Below are 21,648 nucleotides of genomic sequence, written 5' to 3'. Positions count from 1 at the left end.
TGTCAGCATTTTTTGGTGAGCTGGTAAAATATAATTGTGTCATCCTTTATAAAGCAGTGTTGAAGTGACAGCACCCACAGAAGCTTCATTACTCTGCTTTTTATTGGGGGTATGAAAGAAGGGACACTCTCTCCCGGTGATGAATAATGTCTCTCTCGCATGGAGTCAAGGTAAAACACTCTCACAGCCGTGGCGTGCTCCACTGGATGTACATGGATCATTTCAAATGAAATCAATTCAGCTGAAAAATTACAGCGGGTCGCCGTAATGGTTTTATCTGACGCCCATCAATACGTGTATTGATTTGCAGGTCGAATCGAACCTTGTGAGAACAGAGAGGGGTGTGGGGGGGGGGATAAAATGCTTGCACACACAAATATCCGAGCGAAGATGCAACGTATGAAACAAGGTGCGGAGTGACATCTGTTAATCCATCATGATATTCTTAGTACTACTATGCAGGGAAATGCAACCTCACTTTGAAAACCTACTTCCCATTACGCCACAAATGCACACCATACAAATCACAAGCCTTTTTTTCTGTCGGACTTTAAATTGTTGATTCAAGCTGAATCTGACAAAATGAGTTCACACAAAAACAAAATCAAATGTCACCGTATGCGTTGGAAATGCTGAACACAATTGTTCCCCGGTGGCAGATCGAGTTCCAGGGAAACTCCTCGGAGGTGAGCGAGCTGCGATGTGACTCCCGGCTCCTGAAAGAGATCACAGCTACTCCCATTCACCTGCACTGTGATTTATCAAGTCAAAACAACCATCTTCATTGGGTCTGAGTCCTCTCAGGGCTGTAAACACCTTATTTCTTTTTCTATAGGATGGAAAACAGAAACCCGTTTGGTAATTTAGCTGAACTTTTCATTAGAATGGGTTTTAATTGAGAACACTGGCGAGGAGAGACACAATGCAAAGGACCCTGATCGTGAGTTATTAAAGGGGGGAGGGGGGGGGGTCACTTGGGGGACCCGCACTTTAAATAGAGCTCCAAAAGAGTTTCCAACTTCATTTCCTATGCACAATCAAGCTGGCACCCACGGGAGGGAGGGTATTTAAGAGACAATGAATTGATGCGAGCCGGAACCAGCATTTAATAAAATCAGGGGGACGAGATACAAGTTGATTAATGCGCTGAAGAATAATAAAGCCAAAGCAGATCTGCAGGGAAATGTAAAGACTTATTTTCTCCTTTTTTCCAATGACAGGGATTAAGTACAAATATCCCTGCTACTGGTTCCAACCTCTGGCAGGATTGTTCTGTCAGGATCAGTTTTAATGTGAGTCTTGTATCAGCTGAGCAGCACAGACGTCATCCTCAACAACAGCAGGAATAAAGAAGCTGCTCATATCACCTGCAGGTGTTTTTAAAGGCCTGATCTGATCTCACACTCTATCAATCTATAAAGGTTATTATTTTATTATTATTAGCATCATCATTTTCAGTAAAACACGTGTTTATTAAGTTCTTGTATGATGAACAATGCAGACTTACTCATATGGCATAGAATAACATAAAATGGTACATGAGTTTATGTGTGTGTGTGTGTGTGTGTGTGTGTGTGTGTGTGTGTGTGTGTGTGTGTGTGTGTGTGTGTGTGTGTGTGTGTGTGTGTGTGTGTGTGTGTGTGTGTGTGTGTGTGTGTGTGGTCCATTCAAGTATAGGGACTTAAACCTGTTCACATTTTGTGGATAAAAATCCAGTCCCCATAACGTAAATTTAAATTTTGTTTAAGTTAGGTTAAGTTTAAGATAAAGGTTAAGGCAAGTTAACCCATTAAACCTAATTACTTATAACTTATGTAAGTCAATGTAAAATCCTTTGAAGTCATGGAGACATGACTGTGTGTGTGTGTGTGTGTGTGTGTGTGTGTTAATGGGAATCTAAAAAAAAAACGTAATAAGCTTAACAATCAGCATTACATAAGGCTTTCCTATTTTCTTCCACATCCCACAACAGTAAACAAATTGCAAACACCCCCCCGAACACAGCAGCATGTGAGGGGAGTCGGGGGGTTCGTTAACGTCACTGAGTGTAATTAAGGAGCCTCTCCCCCTCAGGAACTCTCCTGTTTGACAAAGCCAACGAGTGACAGTGACTCTTTTTTTTATCAAATAGCAAACGTGGGCTTAAAAGAGGATGGCTCAGAGTCAATATCAACTTGTTTCTCAAAATTGTTATCACCGTTTGTCAGGCTCGTACCGAGTTCCTCTGAAGTAGCATATTTATTTCTCAACTTTTCCCCTCGACATGAGAAGTTTCTCAGTTGCAGCACAAAAATCGTAAGGCCTATACGCTGAGATATATAATTTATGAATTCACTAAATGTGTTGTGCTATCTGTAATTGATCGAGATGTTGCATGAACAGAAGCGGGTCAATTAATGGGGGGTTTCAGGCCTGGCAGAATAAATATGGCGCCATTCTTTATCTGTGGCAATTCTCCACATTCAAATCCACAGGAACAATCCTGAGGATCGGACTGGAAGGCCCCGGATCCCGAGATTAATGAGGCAGACAAAGGTAAACTTGATTAGAGCCGAGTCGCCCGATCCCACCCTTTCTGATTCGTGGTTAATCTCATTGGAATGACTTAAGCCAGCGAGCCGCTTCTTCCACGGCACAAATCAACATCTGCACGACGAGAAAAAGGTCTGAATTCTAAACCTGGTATTTCCGCCCTCCATCTTGTTTTGTGCCCAGCTAATTGATGTTAAACCAAATTTACAAAAGGCAAAACAAATCCTCCGTCGTCAATCACAGGGAGATATTCTGCTGAACTATGGAGGACAGCTGCTATAAAGAAGCTGCCGCTAAACACGGCTAATTCTCCAGAATGAAATATATGCTGCAGAGGGCCGGCCATTTACAGCAGCGCTATCAGAGCTATATTTCAAGGCCCGGGCTGCAGCCTCTGCCTATTAAAGTGTGTGTGATGTATTTTAGGGCCGGTTTATGTCCTGCTCTGGTCCCTGAGAGGTCTAAACGCTGACATGTAGGCTGATAGAAGACGCCTCTGGCCTGATGCTGCCTCTCCTCACAGAGGGGACCAGGAGCAAGAAGCCGTATTAAAGAAGACAGACATCTGAAGAGTCAATTTGGCCAAACTGTGAATATCCAGCTTTGCAAAAAACATAATATTTGTATGATTTTGCCTTTAAAAACAAGTGGGATAGGCAGTTGTATCATTAATGTGCTGATGACAGGCAGGATTAGGTGGAGGATCCCTCTATGTTCTCATAAATTGATGGTTTTTGGGGTTATTTTAATAAACTTCTGAAATAATTATCAGGAAGATCCCTCAAAAAGGTATTTGAAAATGTTTTACTGCAGTTCCACATTAAGAAAATAAAATATTTCATTTGGACCTTCCTATTGTTTTTACTATCAGTTCAGTGTAAAAACATAAACTACAAAGTAATTTTCATCAAAACAGATGAATATTTTCTGTACAAGATTAAATGTTTTACTTTAGTTTGCTTTCAAATGGTGTATGTGTCACAGGGGCGGATCCAGGGCAGGGGTAGAGGGGGCATCGGCCCCTGCTAAGATCCGATTGGCCCCTAAAGTGCCCCTATGCTATAAGTGCCGTTTTTTTAAATTATAAACAAGTCACTTGCTAACAATATAAACAATACTTTTTTTTGGAAGTGCAGAATATGTTTGAACGAGGAACAATTTTGATAATATATTCATCGATGTGTGGCTTCTAATAAAAGCTACAGAGCTCACAGTAAACAAGGAATAACTTAAACATGCAACTGACTGAATCATGAACTTTTGCCTGGATGTTGGATAAATAATTAGCTCCTAGGATTTTTCTAAACCTTAATTCACTGCCTCTTTATGGCCCATTAATCATAAAAATGCTCAATCTGCCACTTTTTTAATGCCAAAATGTATCTGTTTTATATGAAACCTCAGTAATTTCATTTATTCTCAGAAAATGAAGGTAACTCTGGTTCACTGGTATCTCTGCATTCGCCTCAGCACCAAAAGGCAACACGCAGACGAGTTCACCCACAGGGAGCAGAATGTGGGAAACAAGTCATCACATCACACAAAAACCAGCTCAGATGAAGAATAAACACTGATATTCACACTTTGACCACATGGCCTGTTTCCACATTACGTTCAGGATGAGTGAAAGTAAAAACTGATGAGCACTTCAGAGCCAGAAAGCTTTTCTCCAGTTCATCTCTGGCCAGATGGACTGGAGAAAAAGCTTTCTTGACGAAGAGCTTTCACCTGGAGGCTTCTCCCAACTGCACAGCTGCAGCGTCTGACCTGCACCGTGGCAACTGAAGCAAGTATTTATGGATTCGGAACAGTCCACCGCCTTCACAAATATCATGCTGCCGAGTTTCATATAGGGAAATGCACTCTGGAGATACGTGGCTTGTCACCAGCTAATAGGTGCGCCACCGGCACCGCACAAAAACAAAATCCAGCTAACAATATAACAACATCCAGCTGTTCGGCCCCACTCCGCCTAATCAATCACCTGGAAAACGAGACGATCCGTTCAACATTTCATCCCATTTATCTCGAGGAGAGAACTTCTCCTTTCGATAAGCCACCAACTGGCATGCGAGGTAAATAGTTCTTGATTAGCATTAGCGGCAAACAATGTCTTGAGGTTGATTATCTCGGTGACTAATGCTCTGTCACTCCGTGGAGCAGGAGAGGGCCCGGCGAGGACCCCTGGTAATGGAGCCTGAGCAGGTGCTGAAAGCCCACTGACATCAGGGGGGAGTGCACTGACAAGAATTTCTGATGAATTTCAATTACTGACCTATTAAAGCTAATGAGCTAAATGAGCAGCCAGAATGCATTTGCGGGACGGCCTGAGACGAGAGCTCGGCGGTTTGTCGTGACTTTGTGCGTGTGCGACTCTCACTGTGAATTGGGAACATGAGATTATTCTTCAACACATTAAGACATGGTGGGGTTTTTTTAGGTCATGTTTATTAAAAGTTGGTGTTCTCACTCTTGGCTGTTGTGTTACATGTGGACGTGAGGCCAGTGTGCCATCTGCTGGAAACACTGCAGCAGGGCACGGGCAGCAGGCTCAGCTGGATACATGGTTATGTAGCGCCATCTGCTGGCTTTACAGCGAACTGCAATAGAGGGAAGGGAAGTCTGTTCATGTTATTTGTGATGTAGGTCTTTGTAATTATATTGGACATCTATAAGGGTTTTATTCGAAACAGAAATAAGTAGTAGCCTCTTAAGTTTCAATGGTTTTTAATTAACAACTGGAGCGAACCTTCATTCAGTTTCATTTTGATTATAAAATCTTTTCTACAGATAAAGCAGGTATCAAATAGAAATTGAATTGAGAAAACTGGTGCAGTCCCCATTCTAAACCTACCTGTTTATAATGGGCTGTTCTCTCGTGCTGTGTTAATGCTCCAGAGATACTTCAGAATTATTCCTTGTCAACAGATGTTACTTTACATTATTTGTGTGGTGGATGTTATGTACAGAGCTTATTATAAATAATCTTTGTTGTGAGGTCAGAGGATTGTGTTCATCCTACCTGGCAATATGCAACTCGAGTAGAAAATAAGACAAGACAAGATAAGACAAGCTCATGTTTATGTTTATTGTTATATTATATGTTTATTCTTACTGGTACTCAAGAAGGCCACCACACGGCCAGATGACTTCAGGTTGTGCTGAGGGCAGATGTCATGGAGGTCCTGGAGATATTGGTTCTGACCTGACTTATACTTGAGATCTGCCCTTGACCTCCTTCAGTTTGTTTGTTGACCCACTTCAATGTGTTCGTTCTCACCTGGATGTGTCAGGTGCAGGAAGAGCCGAGGAGGGATCAAACAAAATGCTCTTACTTGACTTACTGGTATGGTGAACAGATGGGGAGTCTGAAAAGCAGAGTGCAAAACATGAAGGGAGACTAAATAAACATAAACACAAGGAAAACCTCAAGAAAATGCTACAACACTGAGGAACTGAAAAGAACAAAGACACAGAAAACACAGAGACTAAATACACAAGGTTAATAAGACACAGGATAATCAAAGACAGGCAGGTAATCAATAAAGGAGGGAAAACAGACAAAGACAGGAAGTAAAGCAAGAGAGACACACAAGGAATAAAATGTCAAAATAAGACAGGAAACAAACAACTCAATGTGCAAATAAATCCAAACATACAGAACAAAGTCCAAACTCAAGTAGACTGTGAGTCCAAAACAAATATCAAAAGTCAAAACACAACAAATCTCTCTAATGTTCACAGAGGCAGAATCGTGATCGTGTTTAATAGTTGCCAGTCTACTTTTCCGTAGTATTCATTTATGTTTTGCCTAAAGTTTTAGATTTTCAGGTTGTTAATTAATGTAATAAAGATTGTTTATTATATCCAGTTTTCCATATTGAGAAATTCAGCACTGACACTGTACTGCAAAAGCAGTTTTACATCTAAGCAGGACAACAAAAGAAAGTTTGCACGATATTTGCATGTGTATAGATCCTGTATATGAACAACAGTAAGGGGGGTGTATATAAATACAATAATATGTATAGAACTTGAACAGAATGAAATGAATACACTTAGATAGTGCATTGCATTGCATATTGATTCAAGGAGTTGTGTCCTGAGATTAAACTAAACTGAACAAATAGCTGCAGGTTTGTACAAAGGTGGGACTGGAGATTCAGCCATGAACTTACACCAATGATTCTATTTGTCAGACGTGTTGACCGGTGCAGTTTGCTTCTGTCCCAGAACAGTGCAGGGCCTCAGAGACGCCTCATACTCTGCAATACGTGAGATAAAGTCTGCACACAAAGCTGAACTAGAGTCTCTAAAAGTGCTAGTTATTCTGGTGGAGAGTGAATGGAGCCCTATGGGGAACAAGCTCCAACTGGAGCTCAGACAAAAAGCTCAGAGGATTCAGCAGAGAAAGGCTCAGCTCACTCAGAAAGACAAAGAGCTAAAGAGGAGTGAGGAACTGGAGGAGACCATGTGACACATGGGAAGCAAGACTGTAACAGGAAGTGAATCTAAGACACATCAGCATTTACACTGAAGGAGAAACTTTGAATTCATTAAAACAGATCTGGGGTCAAAATATAATAATGTAGACTAATTAATCCTCGTTCCTGCTTTAAACACAATACATGTTGTATAATAATAAAATAATAATCTAAACACCACCACTGGCTGGACAGTGACTAGTTCAAATGATTTATTCTTCCATTCCTGTTCACGCTTGCTGATGAAACACGTGTTTTGAGTGTTTCAAAATGTCACATTCCAATGAGATTACTGTTGAGGTTTTCTTTATCTCAGCTGTCCAATTCTGCTCTCGTCCCACATCCAAACTTGCAAAGTGAATTACTTAAATAATAATATTTACTGTGAGACATTTTATTTAGACAAAATACAGCTGCCAAAAAGGGTCTCCATCAATTCCACCACAGATATGTGAGAGATTGGTGTAGTATAGTTGCTGCAATGTTGACTATTGTCGGATAGGATTAACTTTTGCAGAGATTTAATTTGTCTATTACCTTGTTTTTCTCAGTTTTATGTTAGAGAATTTACAGAATTCAATTAATGTCAAATATACAGTGTGTGTGTTCCTGCTCTTAGATCTGTAACTATATAATGCAGCGCACCTAGTATGCTTGTAGTAGAAGTGATGTATGATGGGATGGTGCAATTTTGGGGTTGTGTGGAGTTCAGCTGTCCCTCGATGTGCATTCGGACAGAAACTGTCAAAACATCAAGTTAAAGTTAAGTCCAGGAGGAAAACTCTGCCTTCTCTATCAAATCAATGCTACCTCATGGTTTTTATGATTGTATGAATGCTGTACAAGATTCTTCAGTGGTTTATTGTGATTATTTATTTATTTAAACAGTGTGATTTAAAAATGTGAAGACATGAGCCATGAGGGTAAAACAGTAAAGCTGCAGAAACAAACAAACAGTGAGCTGAAAGACTTGATAGACCCTAGAGATGGGGTTCTCAAACTCGCACACAGAACACACTGAGGACATTGCCCAGTCGTGCCAGTGACGGTGAAACCAAACTGCAAACAGCTCTTGTCATATTTGTGAAGCTTTGGCTTCTTCGCAACTGGCGCATCGGTTGCCTGACTTTTATGATACAGAAACATGATGATTGAAGATGTAAAGTTAGGTGTTAAGGAGAGAAGGGCTATCTGCAGTTGGAAGAAGTTAGCTAGCTAGAAGGCTAGCTCTTGGGGCTAAGAGCTTTCTAAAAAGACTGTGGAGCAAATTACTCCTTAGATCAGGCTACGGATATAGGCCTACTGCAGGTGCAGGAAGGTATTACTAAGGAAGGAGTGAGTCTTTAAAAATACTGTCTATAAAGCAATGACATTCTGAATGATAGAGGAAACAAGAGCAATCGCACAAACTCTGCAGGGTGTCTTCTCAGTGAGGGTGAGCGCTGACCATGCCTGCGGTTACTTTTATACTCGGAAGTGTACGTGCAACATGCATTCAAATGATAACACTCCTCTTTTGATTGGTGGATCATGAACGAAACAGTATTTGATTTGTTTGTGTCAGTCCAGCCCCTTGCATTTCGCCACTGAGGGAGCTTTCACTAACCAGTGACAGGTCGCCGGTCTGTTTTTTTTTTTTTCTCCGTCTGTGACATCGCACCCCCCCCTTGAGAGTGTTTGCACCCCCCACTTTGAGAACCACTGCCCTAGAGGGATCCGAGGGGAACTGCAGATTTAAGCTGTAATACCCAAGATTTAGATTAGACATGAATTTAAATCAAATCAAATCAAATCCAATATACTTTATCGTACCCACGGGGAAATTGTTCTTGGGCCAGAGTCTTACAGCAGCAGCAGATCAGTACATTGTGGGACAAACGATAAAAAAGTGTTTCAAAGGAGTTGGCATGAAACGACACCTCTTAATGTTTCTAAAAGTTTTATTATATTGATTCAAGCCACAATTGTTTCATTGCTTTTGTGGATCATTTCAGTAATGACGATATTTGAGTTGCCCTTTGGTTGAAGAGACTGAAAACTACTTCTCAAAGTAAGACTCAGGCATGAACCAGTATGCATCTCACGTTGCTGTTGAACATCACCCGGCCGTCTTTTACCGTGCTGCACTTGTTCCTGAGGAGCTCCAGGATTCCAGCTCTGACTTCCTGGGACAGGGACTGGTGGACGTTCTTTGTCTGTGTCATGAAACTCAACAAACGTGCCCCCGTGGTGCTGTTTGGATCGTAGCACTCGGTGATGTCAAAGGTGTTTTGGATGATGTGCTCCTCGTATTTCAGGCCCTGGCTCTTCAGGCTGGAGATCACCTCTGCTGACGAGCGGGACTCCGGGATGGTGTCGACGCAGAGCTCCTTCTCGAACGTCTTCCACAGGGTGTCCCAGCCGCTGTGGGCTGCAGGGTGGGGAGAGATTAAAGAGCACAGTGATTCCAGAGGGACACTAGGGACATTCACCCTTTAGTAGTGATGTTGTTAGATGAAGTAAAGATGGATGTGTTTCTTGTTTTGCAGTGAGTGCAGTTATACTCATGATCATCGTTGAAGAAGTGATATACTGTGGATATAAAAAGTCTACACACCCTTGTTAAATGCAAGGTTTTTGTGATGTAAACAAATGAGACAAAGAAAAATCCTGTCTGAATTTTTTCCACCTTTAATGTGACCTATAACGTGAAGAATCGAATTGAAAAAACAAACTGAAACCTTTTAGTGGGAAAAATTTAATTAAAAAACTAAAATAATGGGGTTGCATAAGTGTGCACACCCTCTTATAACTGGGGATGTGGCTGTATTGAAAATTAACCAATCAAATTAAAACTCATGTTAAATAGTAGTCAGGACACACCTGCCATCATGTACAGTGACTCTGATTACTCCAAAATAAAGTTCAGCTGTTCTAGTATGATTTTCCTGACATTGACTTAGTTGCAACTTACAGCAAGAGCCATGGTCTGCAGTGAGCTTCCAAAGCATCAGAGGGATCTCATTGTTGAAAGGTATCGGTCAGGAGAAGGGTACAAAATAATTTTCCAAGGTATTAGATATACCATGGAACACAGTGAAGACAGCCATCATCAAGTGGCGGACAGTGACATTACCAAGAACTGGACATCCCTCCAAAATTAGTGAAAAGACAAGAAGAAAACTGGTCAGGGAGGCTTCAAAGAGGCCTACAGCAACAGGAGCTGAAGGAATTTCTGGCAAGGACTGGCTTTGAACTACATGTGACAACAATCTCCCGTATTCTTCATATGTTTGGGCTATGGGGTAGAGTGTCAAGACACAAGCCTTTTCTTACCAAGAAAAATATCCAAGCCAGGTTAAATTTTGCAAAAACATACATGAAGTCTCCAAAAAGCATGTGGGACAATGTGTTATGGTCTGATGAAACCAAGGTGGAACTTTTTGGCCATAATTCCAAAAGGTTTGTTTGGCGCAAAAGCAACACTGCACATCACCCAAAGAACACCAGCTGGAACAGGGGCCTTAAGGCGCCAGCAGTGGTGGAGGAAGTACTGAAGTTTAGTACTTAAGTAAAAGTACAAGTACCCAGGAAAATATATACTTAAGTAAAAGTAAAAGTACTACATCAACAATCCTACTTAAGTAAAACTAAAAAGTACTGACTTTTAAATTTACTTTAAGTATTAAAAGTAAAAGTACTCACGCAATGGGTTGTCTCTCAATGTATAGGCTGTGCCATTTTGATAAAGAATGCAGATATAGCTACTGGTAATACTCATGCCTCTACAGATGTCACTACTAGTAATTATTATAAGCAACAACATTTGCAAGTATGGCCTGCCCCTTTAAGGAACGGGCCCAGAGAGTGACGTAGTGCACCTGGGTAACTTGCGCAAGAAGTGTGTGAATACGAGAAGTGAACGACCACCTAGAGGTGATGACAGTGTTGCTCCGGAGGACAGTCAATAAATAAAGTGGCAGCGTTAACACTAAAGAAACGTCTCCTCCTCCTTCTTCACGGAGTGGTCCGTACGGCTGCTTACCGGCCACTGTGTGTGACTGTGTGTGTGTGTGTGTGTGTGTGTGTCACCCAGATGCGGAGCTGACAAGTGGGCACCCTCCGTCGGCCCAGCGCTAAACAGAGTAGCTGATGGTTAGATAGTGATCAACTACGAACTTTAACAGGAACGGTGGAAATGTTTGTTGGCGTGTGTGTGGCTGCGTGTGCGCGTGTGTGACTGTGTGTGCGCGTGTGGAGCGCTGGCGGTCAGTGACGGAGCAACGAGTAACGACACATATTGTAGAAATGTAGCGGAGTAAAAGTATAGATAATAGCTGCAAAATGTAACGGAGTAAAAGTAAAAAGTATGCACTATTATTTTTACTTAAGTAAAGTACGGATACGTAAAAATGTACTTAAGTACAGTAACGAAGTAAAAATACTTCGTTACATTCCATCACTGGGCGCCAGTATGCTAATCCGAATCCGTTACAGACGGACGGACAGATCCGACGGACACTTTTTCATTCATAGTTCCCCGACAACTGTTGGTACTGAAAACAATTCACCGCCAGAACAGTAGGTGGCGCAACGGAAGACGAGCTTAGAGAAGCCTACCCGAGTAATCTGCTGTTACCACAGCAGTTAGCATGGTGGCTAGCCCGCTAGCGCCGTTATGAAAGTTCGTTATAACCGTATGTGACCGTACACACATGCCGTCAGTGCTCTAACCAGCCACCGTCAGCCGGACAACTCCGCTGGTTTAACCCACTTGTCACATTAATCGTAGAATCGTAGTTGTGTTTGGGTTTATACAAAATCCTTGCATTTTAACAGGGGTGTGTAGACTTTTTATATCCACTATACCTTCTTCAACGATGATCATGAGTGTGCCGTTGTTTTTCAGAAGGCTGTGGCAGAACTTGATGGTGTCATCAACGTTATCCACATAGTAGATCATCTGTTCAGAGGAGAGAGAGGTTTCTATTTACAGAGTAAAGGCTGAATACATGAAAGCATTCACTGCATGTACTATAGAGACACGGGACACATGAGTAATATGAGCTGCTTTCACAAAGTGAGACACTGACACAAAGCACACTCCTAATACCTGGATCATGTGTATGAAGTCAAACTTTTTCACGTCTCCCTTCACTTTCACTTTCTTCTCATAGTCCCCGCTGTGCATGATGTGCCAAGCAAACTGGACCTTCTGGAGGCTGGTGGTCTTTGCTACCAAAGCTAAAGGTCGGACAGAACAGAGAAAGAATGATCTGGGAGTTGACAGATTAAATTGATACATTTGCAAAATTAGACATTTGAACAAATTTACTTAAAATATAAATATAAATTTGTCATCTGAAGAAGTATTCAGACCTTGCACATCCTGATCAGGGCTAATTATCCCATTATTACTGGCAGATTTTCACAATAAACTGTCATCTTGCGGTCTCTCCATAGATGTTCTACAGGGTTTAAGTCTCTGGCTGGATCACTTAAGGACAGGCAGAGTCGTGTCCCAAAGCCATTACAGTATTTTCTTGACAGTGTTCTTCACTGTCTTGCTAAAGGTTGAGGTGTTGCCACTCCCACTTTGTGTGAAGACTGTTCAACAAACGTCCTTATTCTCAGATAATCGTACAAACCTTCGCCTCCCTTCTCACCTCCATCAGCAATAGTCAGGAGGCGGATAAAACATCTGCTTCCCGTGGTGAAGCAAATCTGCAGCATGGCTTTGTGCGGACTTAAACTTTGGTGATCGTTGACCTGTGGTCATCATTTTGTGTTTTTTGTGTTCTCTCCTTCAAAGGTTCTTTTTAGGAAGCAGCTGAACCTACATGTACTTCTATTGCAAAAAGGAAGACAGAAAACGACAGCTCTTGTTGTGGTGCTTTTGAATTGTTGATACCTTTAAAGTTTTCTGTGAGCTCCGCGCTGCCCTCCACAATGTCAGCGGTGATGGGAACAGTGGGGAATGTGGACTGCAGCAGAGAAAGCATCTGGACGTCCACCTCCCCTGGAAGAAACCACTTTGCATCAGAGTACTGCTGCTTCAATGTGAAGGATTTGAATTGACCACTGCAAACATTTCTGTAACAACTGTACAACTTAAGAAAGGTCGAATTGTCAATTACATGTGTCTAATACACGTGTGTGTGTGTGTGTGTGTGTGTGTGTGTGTAGGACAGACAACTTTGTAGCTGCCGCTGTGCTTTAATCATTGACAGTTGTGTCCTACATTCACCTCTCATGACATGAGAGGAACTGGGTAACAAGTGTCCTCCCACATTTGCTGCTGCAAATCCTCCTTATTGCAGCGTTATGATGAGCATGAAACTCGGCTCAGGAGGAGCTGCACTTAAAATCACCTCTACTACAATACATACAGTGTATTGTGTTGTTGTATTTCATCACTTACCTCCACCACTTCCAACACCAAGAACATCCAGACCACTTTTACCTGCTCCAATTCTACATCAACACAAGAGAAGAAAGAAGAAAGAAAAATAAATGAAAATGAGAAATATTACAACATATATGAACTTTTAATTACCCAATAGCACATAATATTATACATATTATAGTTATTGAATAAGACCATTTATTCATGTTTGTGTGTAAGTTGCAAGAATATGTTTCCATCTTTGAAGGCAATTTATGTAACAATGCAAGAATAATTTAATTTACATATTTTACTGCACATATATGACTATATGTATTTGTGGCTGAATATAGACAGCACCTATCAATCCTGATAAGAGGTGGACTCAGACATTTATTTGTCATGCAAGCAGTAGATATATAAAAGAATAACACAAAACGTATTTGTTTTGATAATATTTAAAGTCAAAATTGCAAGTGTTTTCAAAATTCTAGGTGCAAAACCTGAAAATAAAACTATTTCATGCAAAACTGAGAACAGAATTGCCTGGCCACACCCCCACCTCTGCACTATGGGATCTGTATAGATTTTGGGAAATGGGCACAAGCACACAAAAAGGCTTTTGACCAATAGAAATGCATTACAATTGGTTAGCAGTAGCCACCAGCTTTGTGCCTGCATGAATTACTAATGAGAATTTCATCTCCCTTTGAAAAGACAGCCTCTTAACTTGTGAGAGAAGTAAATAGCTGAGACCTCAGTCAGGAAGCTGAATGATCCCCCATCCCTTCAGAAAGCACAAAGACAGTAAGAGGCCACTCACAGCCTTTCTGCTGCCTCTTGGTATATGTAGTCAAAAAAGAAGGAAGATGATAAAAAAAAAGGAAAGTGCTGCACCTCAACCTCTCTGAGTGTACCTTTTAAATTGGGCTGGCAGGATGCTGTGGACGCCCTGCACAATGGCCTCATGCTCTCCAGAATGCTCCAGGTAGAACTGGAAGCTTTGCACTGCACTGCCCTCGTAACAAGTCTGCTTTGCTTCTGCAGCCATGACTGATCCCTGCAATGCATAACACGTAGAGTGGTTAGACATGAAGTGAGAAGCACAGAGTTACCACACTTTCTAAAGCTAATACCCCCAAACAGCACTATGCAGTTATTTCATTAAAGAGCTGATTTGAATCACTCATAGAAAGTTTGTAAGAATTACCTTAAACTTGTGGAAGCCACAGACTCGATTCTCTCCCGCTCTTTATAGGGAGCAGTCCTAGCTCTGTCTCCACCCACAGGCTGGCTGGCCAACTTTCCCTAGATCTCTTCTTACATAACCCTAGCCCCCCCTCTCAACCAGAGGAGCGGGAGGCTCTGTAGCTCCACCAACAGCAACCTCGGGTTGGGCTGCTCGCAGGGGCTCCCAGCCAGTGGCCGCTGCCGCTGCCGCAGCCGGATCTCCAATGTGTGTCCTCACTGTCTCTGAGGACACACTGTCTCACTGTCTCTGAGGACACATACTGTCTCACTGTCTCTTAAAATACTCTAAAATACTGATGAAAGCAGCCTGGACTGACTCCAACCATCGACTGACCTCAGAGTTTCCGGTCGACAGGTTGAACTCTGCTGTAGAACACGGAGCTCCTTCACTCCTGAGTCCTGCAGGCTGTTGACATTCACATCCAGTTCTCTAAGATGAGAGGGGTTTGACCTCAGAGCTGAAGCCAGAGAAGAACAGCTGATCTCTGACACACTGTAGCCCTCCAACCTGGATAAAGAATACAACTAAACTGTAAATTAAATTGAGTTCATGTGTGAAAATAACAGACACATATTCATGACTCATAACATGGAAGATAAATATGAAATCAGACATGTTGGACTAAAAACGAGTCCTGATTCAGTCAAAATTGATTATTTGGACCCGGTCTCTGTCCTGCAGATCAGTTCAGGAAATCCAGAACTAAATTCTGTGTTTTAACATGTAGCTGAATATTTATAATGTCACAGATTAATAACAAACGGATTCAAGTTATGTTTGAAGATGAATTATGTTAAATTAGAATTAAATGAGATAAATTGTGTATAAATACTGTTTTATAGATATGAGATCTACAAAAGTCAGTCAGTTAACTGACCTCAGAGTCTCCAGTTGACAGGTTGGACTCTGTAGAAAACCACAAAGCTACTTCACTCCTGAGTCCCGCGGGTTGTTGCATCTCAGATTCAGTTATCTCAGATGAGAGGGGTTTGACCTCAGAGCTGAAGCCAGAGAAGAACAGCTGATCTCTGACAGACTGCAGGGACTCAACCTGAATAAATAAATATGAATATTTGAATGTGTCCTCCTGTTGTTGTGGATCGTCATCATGTCAACACAAACTCTCAACATGCTGCTGACCTCTGTCCAGTCTGTGACCTGAAGATAAATATAAGATCAGACATGTTGGACCATTGTTTCATTCATCAGCTTCATCTCTGTGTGTTTGGTAATTTAGCAGGTTTGTGTAATTAAACACTGTTTAAAGTAGGGATGGCTCCTGACTGTCACTTCCTGTTTGTTTCTATACTTATCAACTGTCCAACGTGTTTCAATAAGAATGTGTCTTATTTTGAAAACCTGAGGAGGACGAGTGCTCGGCCTCAGTCCACATGTTATTTACTGGTCAAAGTTTAAAGGTTACAGGGACCTCTTATTATTGTGAAGTCAATATGTCAGGAACCTGGAGAGACTGACTGGTTGGTGGTGGCGTACAAACGCAGGGCGAGAATTCTAGTTTGCCAAGAAAGAAGAATGAAATATATTTCCTGCACAACATACATATTGTTTCCTGCTCTTAGATCTGTACCTATATAATGCAGCACACCTAGTATGCTTGTAGTAGAAGTGATGTATGATGGGATGGTGCCATTTGGAGGTTGTGTAGAGCTCAGCTGTCTCTCGATGTGGATTCGAACAGAAACTGTCAAAACTACAAGTTCAAGTTAAGTCCAGGAGGAAAACTCTGCCTTCTCTATCAAATCAATGCTACCTTACGTTTTTTAGATTGAATCAATGCTTCACAGGATTCTTCAGTGGTTTATTGTGATTATTTCTTTATTTAAACAGTGTGATTTAAAAATGTGAAGACATGAGCCATGAGGGTAAAACAGTAAAGCTGCAGAAACAAACAAACAGTCAGCTGAAAGACTTGATAGACCCTAGAGGGATCCGAGGGGAACTGCAGAGTTAAGCTGTAATACCCAAGATTTAGATTAGATGTGAATTTAAACCAAATCAAATCCAATATACTTTATCGTCCCCACGGGAAAATTGTTCTTGGGCCAGAGTCTTACAGCAGCAGCAGATCAGTACATTGTGTGATAAACAACAAAAAACTGTTTAAAAGGAGTTGTCATGAAACGACACTTCTTTATGTTTCAAAAAGTTTTATTATATTGATTCAAGCCACAATTGTTTCATTGCTTTTATGGAACATTTCAGTAATCACGAAATTTGAGTTGCACTTTGGTTGAAGAGACTGAAAACTACTTCTCAAAGTAAATCTTGAAAGTGCAAATGTCATAATTAACTGAATGGAGAACAGGACAGAAACTCAGGCATGAACCAGTATGCATCTCACTTCGCTGTTGAACATCACCCGGCCGTCTTTTAACGTGCTGCACTTGTTCCTGAGGAGCTCCAGGATTCCAGCTCTGACTTCCTGGGAGAGAGACTGGTGGAAGTTCTTTGTCGCTGTCATGAAACTCAACAAACGTGCCCCAGTGGTGCTGTTTGGATCGTAGCACTCGGTGATGTCGAAGGTGTTGTCGATGATGTGCTCCTCGTACTTCAGGCCCTGGCTCTTCAGGCTGGAGATAACCTCTGCTGACGAGCGGTACTCCGTGATGGCGTCGACGCAGAGCTCCTTCTTGAACGTCTTCCACAGGGTGTCCCAGCCGCTGTGGGCTGCAGAGTGGGGAGAGATTAAAGAGCACAGTGATTCCAGAGGGACACTAGGGACATTCACACTTAAGTAGTAGGAAGAATCAGGAAGCAACAGGACTATTAAGAATCGATTTTGGCAATTTAGACGGATGATTGATATTTCACAATTTCACAATAACTACATATTTACCTGCTTCAACGATGATCATGAGTGTGCCGTTGTTTTTCAGAAGGCTGTGGAAGAACTTGATGGTGTCATCGACGTTGTCCACATAGTAGATCATCTGTTCAGAGGAGAGAGAGGTTTCTATTTTACGAGTAAAGGCTGAATACATGACAGTACTCACTTCATGTACGATAGAGACAGAGGACACATGAGTAACATGAGCTGCTTTCACAAAGTGAGACACTGACACACAGCACACTCCGAATACCTGGATCATGTGTATGAAGTCAAACTTTTTCACGTCTCCCTTCGCTTTCACTTGCTTCTCATAGTCCCCGCTGTGCATGATGTGCCAAGCAAACTGGACCTTCTGAAGGCTGGTTGTCTTTGCTACCAAAGCTAAAGGTCGGACAGAACAGAGAAAGAACAATCAGGAATGTTAGTGACAGATGCATTTGCAAAATTTGAAATTTTAACAAATTTACTTAAAATCAAAAGCTAAAATCTATCATCGTCTTCTTCCATAAACCTTGCACATCCTGAGGCTAATTCTCCCATTATTACTGGCAGATTTTCACAATCAACTGTCACCTTCCGGTCTCTCCATAGATGTTCTACAGGGTTTAAGTAGCATGGCTTTGTGAGGACTTAAACTTTGGTGATCTTTGACCTGTGGTCATAATTTTGTGCTTTTTGTGTTCCCTCTTTCAAAGGTTCTTTTTAGGAAGCAGCTGAACCAACCTGTACTTCCACTGCGAAAAGGAAGACAGAAAAAGACAGCTCTTGTTGTGGTGCTCTTGAATTGTTGATACCTTTAAAGTTTTCTGTTAGCTCCGCGCTGCCCTCCACGATGTCAGCGGTGATGGGAACAGTGGGGAATGTGGACTGCAGCAGAGAAAGCATCTGGACGTCAACCTCCCCTGGAAGGAACCACTTTGCATCAGAGTACTGCTGCTTCAATATGAAGGATTTGAATTGACCACTGCAAACATTTCTGTAACAACTGTACAACTTAGCAGAGGTCGAACTATCAATTACATGTGTCTAATACACTTGTGTGTGTGTGTGTGTGTGTGTGTGTGTGTGTGTGTGTGTGTGTGTGTGTGTGTGTGTGTGTGTGTGTGATACAGATTCAGTGACAGAGAGTGTATCTTATCATTTTAGTCTTAACTTTGTTGCTGCCGTTGTGCTTTAATCATTGACAGTTGTGTCCTACATTCACCTCTCATGACCTGAGAGGAACTCAGTAACAAGTGTCCTCCCACAAATGCTGCTACAAATCGTCCTTATTGCAGCGTTATGATGAGCATGAAATTCAGCTCAGGAGGAGCTGCACTTAAAATCACCTCTACTACAATACATACAGTGTATTGTGTTGTTGTATTTCATCACTTACCTCCACCACTTCCAACGCCCAGAACATCCAGACCACTTTTACCTGCTCCAATTCTACATCAACACAAGAGAGAAGAAAAAAACAAAAAATCTAAATGAGAAATATTACAACATTTATTAACTTTTAATTACCGTATAGCGCATCATATTATAAATAAAATACCTGTGCTGTATCTGTCACTGAAGGTTATTGAACAATCCCATTTATTCATGTTTGTGTGTAAGTTGCAATAATGTTTTTTCCATCTATGAATGCAATTTATGTAACAATGTAAGAATAATTTCATTTAAATATTTAACTGCATATGCGACTATGTGTATTTTGATTAAAAACAGCACTCATCAATCCTGCTAAGAGGTTGACACAGAATTGTACAAGGATCTAACCATTGAAGTTCAAGCTCTAGATTTAGATGGCATTATTAATATGAATCACACCAAACATATTTGCTTTAATTATATTTAAAGTCAAATTGTATGTGTTTTTAAAATTCTACATGCAAAACCTGAAAATAAAACTATTTCATGCAAAACTGAGAACAGAATTGCCTGGCCACACCCCCACCTCTGCACTATGGGTTCTGTATAGATTCTGGAAATGGGCACAAGCACAAAAACGCTTTTGACCAATAGAAATGCATTACAATTGGTTAGCAGTAACCATCAGCTTTGTGCCTGCATGAATTACTAATGAGAATTTCATCTCCCTTTGAAAAGACAGCCGCTTAACTTGTGAGAGAAGTAATTAGCTGAGACCACAGTCAGGCAGCTGAATGATCCCCCATCCCTTCAGAAAGCAAAAAGACAGAAAGAGGCCACTCACAGCCTCTCTGCTGCGTCTGGGTATAGCAGGAAGATGAAAAAAAAAAAAAAAAAAAGTGCTGCACTCCAAGCTCTCTGAGTGTACCTTTTAAATTGGGCTGGCAGGATGCTGTGGACGCCCTGCACAATGGCCTCATGCTCTCCAGAATGCTCCAGGTAGAACTGGAAGCTATGCACTTCACTGCCCTCGTAACAAGTCTGCTTTGTTTCTGCAGCCATGACTGATCCCTGCAATGCATAACACGTAGAGTGGTTAGACATGAAGTGAGAAGCACAGAGTTACTACACTTTCTAAAGCTTATACCCCCAAACAGCACTATGCAGTTATTTCATTTAAGAGCTGATTTGAATCACTCGTAGAAAGTTTTTAAGAATTACCTTGAACTTGTTGAAGCCACAGACTCGATTCTCTCCGGCTCTTTAAAAGGAACAGTCCCAGTTCTGTCTCCACCCACAGGCTGGCTTGCCAACTTTCACTGGAGCTCTTCTTACATAACTCTAGAGAGATGAACTTTGCCTGAGGCAGCTGCCGGTGTTTTCCCTCAAATATCATGACTCTTGCCAAATCTGCCTGATCATTAGTCATTTGCAGGAATACAACATTTCAACACAAAGATATTTCTTATGCAATAGTTGACGGAGAAATTATATAATTTCCTGCAGTGAAACACTAAAACACTCTTTTTACTGTTATTGTAATACATGGGCTATAACTTTTATAGTAATACAGCTGTGTACTTCGATTGTACAAGAGCATATAACTTTTATTGTAATATAAAGCCTATAATTGTTATTGTCAAATAGCTGATTACTTTAATGTAATGAAGCCAATTACTTTTACTGCCAAAATATAGTGTATTACTTTACTGTATTATTGCTGATATCTCACCTATTGCTTTTATTTGATGTATAGCTTCTTTAATTCATTTGTTGTGCACCTGTAAACAACACAGCAATTCAAAGTGCTTTCCATAACATATAAAGGGCATCATGACAAATTGTCAAAGTAACATAAGGCAAAACATGTAATTTAAAAAGAAACTGAAAAGAGTCCCAAAGAGAACTGAAAACAAATAAAAAGAAAGAAGAAATAAAAGAGTGAAAGTAGCAGTGCAGTGTAGGAAAGAACAAATCTTAGATTTATTCAAAGGTAATGGAAAACAGGAAAGTCTTCAGCACTGATTTAAAATAACGAAGAGTTGCAGCAGGCCTTGTTCTTCAGGGCTTGTTACGCATTATATTATATTAGAAAATCTGAACACTACTTTTAGTTTTGACATTATCATATTATCTTAAATCCATCCAGAGCAACTTGCAGTATTTTAGGATTATTAAGGATGTTTTCACACTGATGATCTAATCATTTCAATCACATGAAAACCATATTTATAACCAGCTGCTGGTTGGATTTTATTTCCCTTGGTTATGTCATTTTTTAAATTCAGTGCTCGTTGACACTGACTTTTGTTATTTGGCAAAGCAAAACTTACATTTCCTGCATAACACTTTCAGATGAGGACATCCCATCGACCTCCACAACAATTCAGGTCATGTTTTACCAAAGAAGTGCAGAATTGTAGGCAATTGAAAGGTAAGAGAGTCGTTCAAATGAAGTATGAAAAACGAATTATACTTAAAAAACGGGTTGACTGAGTGTATAACGCTTGTGCAACAACAGCTCCTTTCTTCTAAAAGCAGCTGTTTAAATCCACTGGCAGCTGCAGCCTCTTCTCTGGGCGTGTCAGTTTTTCTCCCACAGTTCACAGCCAGTTCATTTCAACTATATATACTGGAGTGTCATGGGCATTTCATTTTCAAATAAAAGTATTCTCATTAGTGGGAAAGAAGGTGACACGAAGGTCATTCTTTTTTTTTTCAATTAAATACATGTAATTTAAAAGCACCCGAGGATATCAGACTATTTCCCAATGCTTCCTTTTCACCCTTGAAATTGAAGTTTAAATCT

The 21,648-nt window shown here is 41.0% G+C and overlaps 2 protein-coding genes across 5 annotated transcripts; both read right to left on the bottom strand.

Annotated features, from left to right (window-relative positions):
- Nucleotides 1–5,599: 5,599 nt before the first annotated feature.
- Nucleotides 5,600–14,676, bottom strand: LOC133021827 (histamine N-methyltransferase A-like). 4 transcript variants are annotated; one of them, XM_061088813.1, is made up of 8 exons: nt 14,591–14,675; nt 14,298–14,440; nt 13,417–13,469; nt 12,907–13,014; nt 12,109–12,239; nt 11,865–11,958; nt 9,134–9,426; nt 5,600–5,900 (listed from the first exon to the last, which is right to left on the bottom strand). In XM_061088813.1, exons 2-8 carry the CDS (start codon nt 14,429–14,431, stop codon nt 5,772–5,774), a joined length of 942 nt encoding a protein of 313 aa, XP_060944796.1. In that variant the 5' UTR covers nt 14,432–14,440; nt 14,591–14,675; the 3' UTR covers nt 5,600–5,771. The 4 variants fall into 4 exon arrangements, with proteins under 4 accessions (XP_060944796.1, XP_060944799.1, XP_060944800.1 ...); XM_061088816.1 differs by lacking the exon at nt 12,907–13,014 and having other exon boundaries at nt 14,591–14,676; XM_061088815.1 differs by lacking the exon at nt 5,600–5,900 and having other exon boundaries at nt 8,939–9,426; nt 14,591–14,674.
- A 1,771-nt stretch (nt 14,677–16,447) lies between these two features.
- On the bottom strand, nt 16,448–20,147 carry LOC133021826 (histamine N-methyltransferase A-like). The gene is made up of 7 exons (XM_061088812.1): nt 20,061–20,147; nt 19,768–19,910; nt 18,862–18,914; nt 18,278–18,385; nt 17,734–17,864; nt 17,490–17,583; nt 16,448–17,320 (listed from the first exon to the last, which is right to left on the bottom strand). Exons 2-7 carry the CDS (start codon nt 19,899–19,901, stop codon nt 16,968–16,970), a joined length of 873 nt encoding a protein of 290 aa, XP_060944795.1. The 5' UTR covers nt 19,902–19,910; nt 20,061–20,147; the 3' UTR covers nt 16,448–16,967.
- Nucleotides 20,148–21,648: the final 1,501 nt, after the last annotated feature.

This window comes from Limanda limanda, chromosome 16, assembly GCF_963576545.1.
Source record: "Limanda limanda chromosome 16, fLimLim1.1, whole genome shotgun sequence".
NCBI lineage: Eukaryota > Metazoa > Chordata > Actinopteri > Pleuronectiformes > Pleuronectidae > Limanda > Limanda limanda.
Note: the sequence above shows the minus strand (reverse complement) of the source record. Positions and strands in the feature narration are given on the sequence as shown.

Coding starts and splice junctions, on each gene's coding strand:
- LOC133021827 (XM_061088813.1), bottom strand. CDS start 14,431: ATGGCTGCAGAAGCAAAGCAGACTTGTTACGAGGGCAGTGCAGTGCAA. Junction 13,015..13,416: donor TGGTGTTGGAAGTGGTGGAG/GTAAGTGATGAA, acceptor GGTTTCTTCCAG/GGGAGGTGGACGTCCAGATG. Junction 12,240..12,906: donor GCTCACAGAAAACTTTAAAG/GTATCAACAATT, acceptor TCCGACCTTTAG/CTTTGGTAGCAAAGACCACC.
- LOC133021826 (XM_061088812.1), bottom strand. CDS start 19,901: ATGGCTGCAGAAACAAAGCAGACTTGTTACGAGGGCAGTGAAGTGCAT. Junction 18,915..19,767: donor CTGCCAGCCCAATTTAAAAG/GTACACTCAGAG, acceptor GTGTTGATGTAG/AATTGGAGCAGGTAAAAGTG. Junction 17,584..17,733: donor ACTTCATACACATGATCCAG/GTATTCGGAGTG, acceptor TCCTCTGAACAG/ATGATCTACTATGTGGACAA.